General features: G+C 36.8%; 1 protein-coding gene across 4 annotated transcripts in view; it reads left to right on the forward strand.

Annotated features, from left to right (window-relative positions):
- The window catches only part of shroom3 (shroom family member 3), a 97355-nt gene extending 95070 nt beyond the window's left edge, over positions 1-2285 (forward strand). For all 4 annotated transcript variants that reach the window (XM_041969485.1, XM_041969486.1, XM_041969487.1 and 1 more), the window contains one exon: positions 980-2285. In XM_041969485.1, the coding sequence (XP_041825419.1) occupies positions 980-1366 (387 nt within the window). In that variant the 3' untranslated portion in view covers positions 1367-2285. The remainder of the gene's footprint in view (positions 1-979) is intronic.
- The last annotated feature ends 642 nt before the right edge of the window (positions 2286-2927 follow it).

Below are 2927 nucleotides of genomic sequence, written 5' to 3' on the forward strand. Positions count from 1 at the left end.
TCTGGTCCCTCCCCTAGAGACCTGTTTGCCATGGTGACCCTACCAGGGACATAAAGCCCTCCTCCACCACAGCAAGGTGGCAGCTCAGGGAAGAGTAATAAATAAATCATTACATAAATACATACAAAAATATATTTAATTCATATTCACAGTTATTTATTTATTAGAATAATGAAGTGTATAGTTCTGTTCTCCACATAAAGAATTTTGGAATAAAGAAATAAATGTAGACATGTTAAAATGGTAAATAACTTCTACTTATATAAAGCTTTTCCAGTATCACAACATAACACATTCACACACACTCACACCCCGATGGGCACATGAGAAGCAATGTGGGGTTGAGTGTCTTGCTCAAGGACACTTTGACATGTAGTCAGGGAAAGCCGGGAATCAATCCACCGCCCTTTCGTTTGATAGATGACTGCTCTTACATGAATGATGCAGAAAACAAATATAAAAATAACACATCAGATAAAAATTAAAAAATGTAACAAAATAAATGTAGAAATAAGTAAGTTTTCAAAAACACATGTAAATAAATGCAAAAATATAGAATCCTTTATTCATTTCTATATTCAAGTATATTCTGAACTTACTTAATTTTTCATTTATTGACCTTTTAGTTTTCTAATTAAGGCATTTTTGGTCTTCATTAACACATTTAACATGTCAGAAAAATAAAACTATTTAAATAATTTTGCCCTAATTTTCCAAAAACTGGCAAATTATTTCTACATAGGTGGTTATTAATTTTTAATTACTTAAAAGAACTTAATTATAGTTGCAGCCACATGTCTCAAAGTAGAGCTCCGTCCTGTTCCTCTGTCTCGATGCGCTGTTCAGTGGTGGCTTTAAATTTTCGTGCTACATACTATTATTCAGCTGATTTATATGTTCTGTGAAGTTCTGAAGTGGCATGATGCCATGGTGAAGAACAAAATGTTAATAAAGGTTTTGCTCTCCTCATCCTCCTTAGGACTCCCTTCATCACAAACGCTCTCTGCTCCTCCGTCAAACCGAAGATGCCCGGGAGCTGAAGGAGAACCTGGACCGGCGTCAGTGCGTGGTCCACGCCATCCTGTCAGGGTACCTCAGCGAGCCTCAGCTACAAGACTACCGCCACTTCGTCAGCACCAAACCCTCCGTTCTGATTCGCCAGCGGCTCCTGGATGACCTCATACGGCAAGGGGAGGAGCAGCTGAAGCGGCTGGTCGAGAACCTGCCAACGGAACTGGCGGAGGCCCACGGTTGCTCCACGGCGTGCCGGATCTCTAACCCTGTGTCGTGTTCTCCGCTGTTTCCTCCCTCTGTGATTCCAGGCCCTGCCCACTCCACCAGGTCCACCACTGTGACATCACTGTAACCATGGCGATGAAGGAGAGATGCTTCACTTCCTAAAAACTCAAGCAAAGGCACATTACTGTAGATGGAGAAACAAGCCAAGTAAAGACTCGGCTCACTGAAACTATGCAGACTGAAGAAAAAAGTCTTTAATGTGCTTCATTCTGTTCACACCTGCCTGTACGTTGGACCTCTGTTCCCCACGGCGGCTGCCAGCTAAATATTCTGACTTTGCTCTGCTCTGAAAAGTACTCTTCTTGGACCGTTAAGTATTCTTTTGTTCATGTTTAAAGCACAGATTCAGTCTAATTTTTGCATTTTTTGCAGCATTTTCTAACTTTATTCATGTCAACAAATACGTTTCCGTTCAGACAAGATATTTTGTTTTTAAATTATGACAAAAGGCCCAAATACACCAGAATTGTCCTTTAACAGGTCTGATGATGCCTTCAGGGACTTCTAGGAGGTTTTTACCTCATGTGACCAGACAAAGTGAACAGGAAGAAAATCCCTTAAAGAGAAGATCCTGTCATCTGTAAAATATTGTCATGTTGTCCAACTTTTCAGACTTACACGAGACCTGCTCTGCTTTCGCACATGTACAGTCAATCTACGGAAATAAATTAACGCCAAAATTGAGCAGACTTTGTTTTGATTTCAGCACAGAAACCCTTCAGGTTGCTGTAATCTTTACCATCACACCATGTTGTAACACACCTGTATGAAGCTTAGAGCACTTTGTCCGAATATGTTTTAATCACTGAGTGAAATGTTTTCATGAAACATTTTATGTGTAAAATTCAGATTTAGGAGTTTTTATGTATGTTTTTTTCTGATATAAATATTGATCAAATTTGTTAGTAAATTTTCATAATAGCCACAAATGAAGCAGTAACCACAACATCTGGCTAACTTTTATTAGTTAAATTATTATTTAAGATTAAAAGCATCTTAAATAATAAAAAATAGAATAATGAAGAAATTATAAGGGTTTTTTTCTTACTTTCCAAAGATTCAGAATATTCAGAATATTTTCAGAATTGTAAAACATATATTATTTTTCCAAGTTCCAGCAAACCTGTAACCTTCAACTGACTTTTTTGCTTGATGGAGGTAAAAGAAATTATTTGAATTTACTCCTTTTTTATATTTGTCAATAAAACAACAAAATGAATGACAACCTTTTTTTCTAGTTCTCTTTCAGTGATAATCTGTCAGAGATTAGTTAAACTCTGCACATATAGCTAAAAAAACAATAAATAAAATATATGTTTCCTTATTTAAACTCAGTCTGGAGTTTTGGTTTAATAAAAGCACTTTGTCAGCTCTGCCAGCCATCGTTTTGGTGATTCCTGTCATTCCCAGGAACATGAAGACTGAGTTTAAAATGTCCATCCTAAACATTAATCTAAACAGAGGATGAAAGCAGTGGGACCAACACACTGAAATTCAACTAAAATACACTGACATCAACGATAAATAAAACAGGAAATACTTTCTGATTGCAAAACATAACTATTTTATTTATTGTTTTTCTTTTTTACTTCTTTTGATGTGCTCTCTCTCAGTTACTGTAATTTTAC

The sequence above is a fragment of the Melanotaenia boesemani genome, chromosome 19, assembly GCF_017639745.1.
Source record: "Melanotaenia boesemani isolate fMelBoe1 chromosome 19, fMelBoe1.pri, whole genome shotgun sequence".
In the NCBI taxonomy this organism is placed as follows: Eukaryota; Metazoa; Chordata; class Actinopteri; order Atheriniformes; family Melanotaeniidae; genus Melanotaenia; species Melanotaenia boesemani.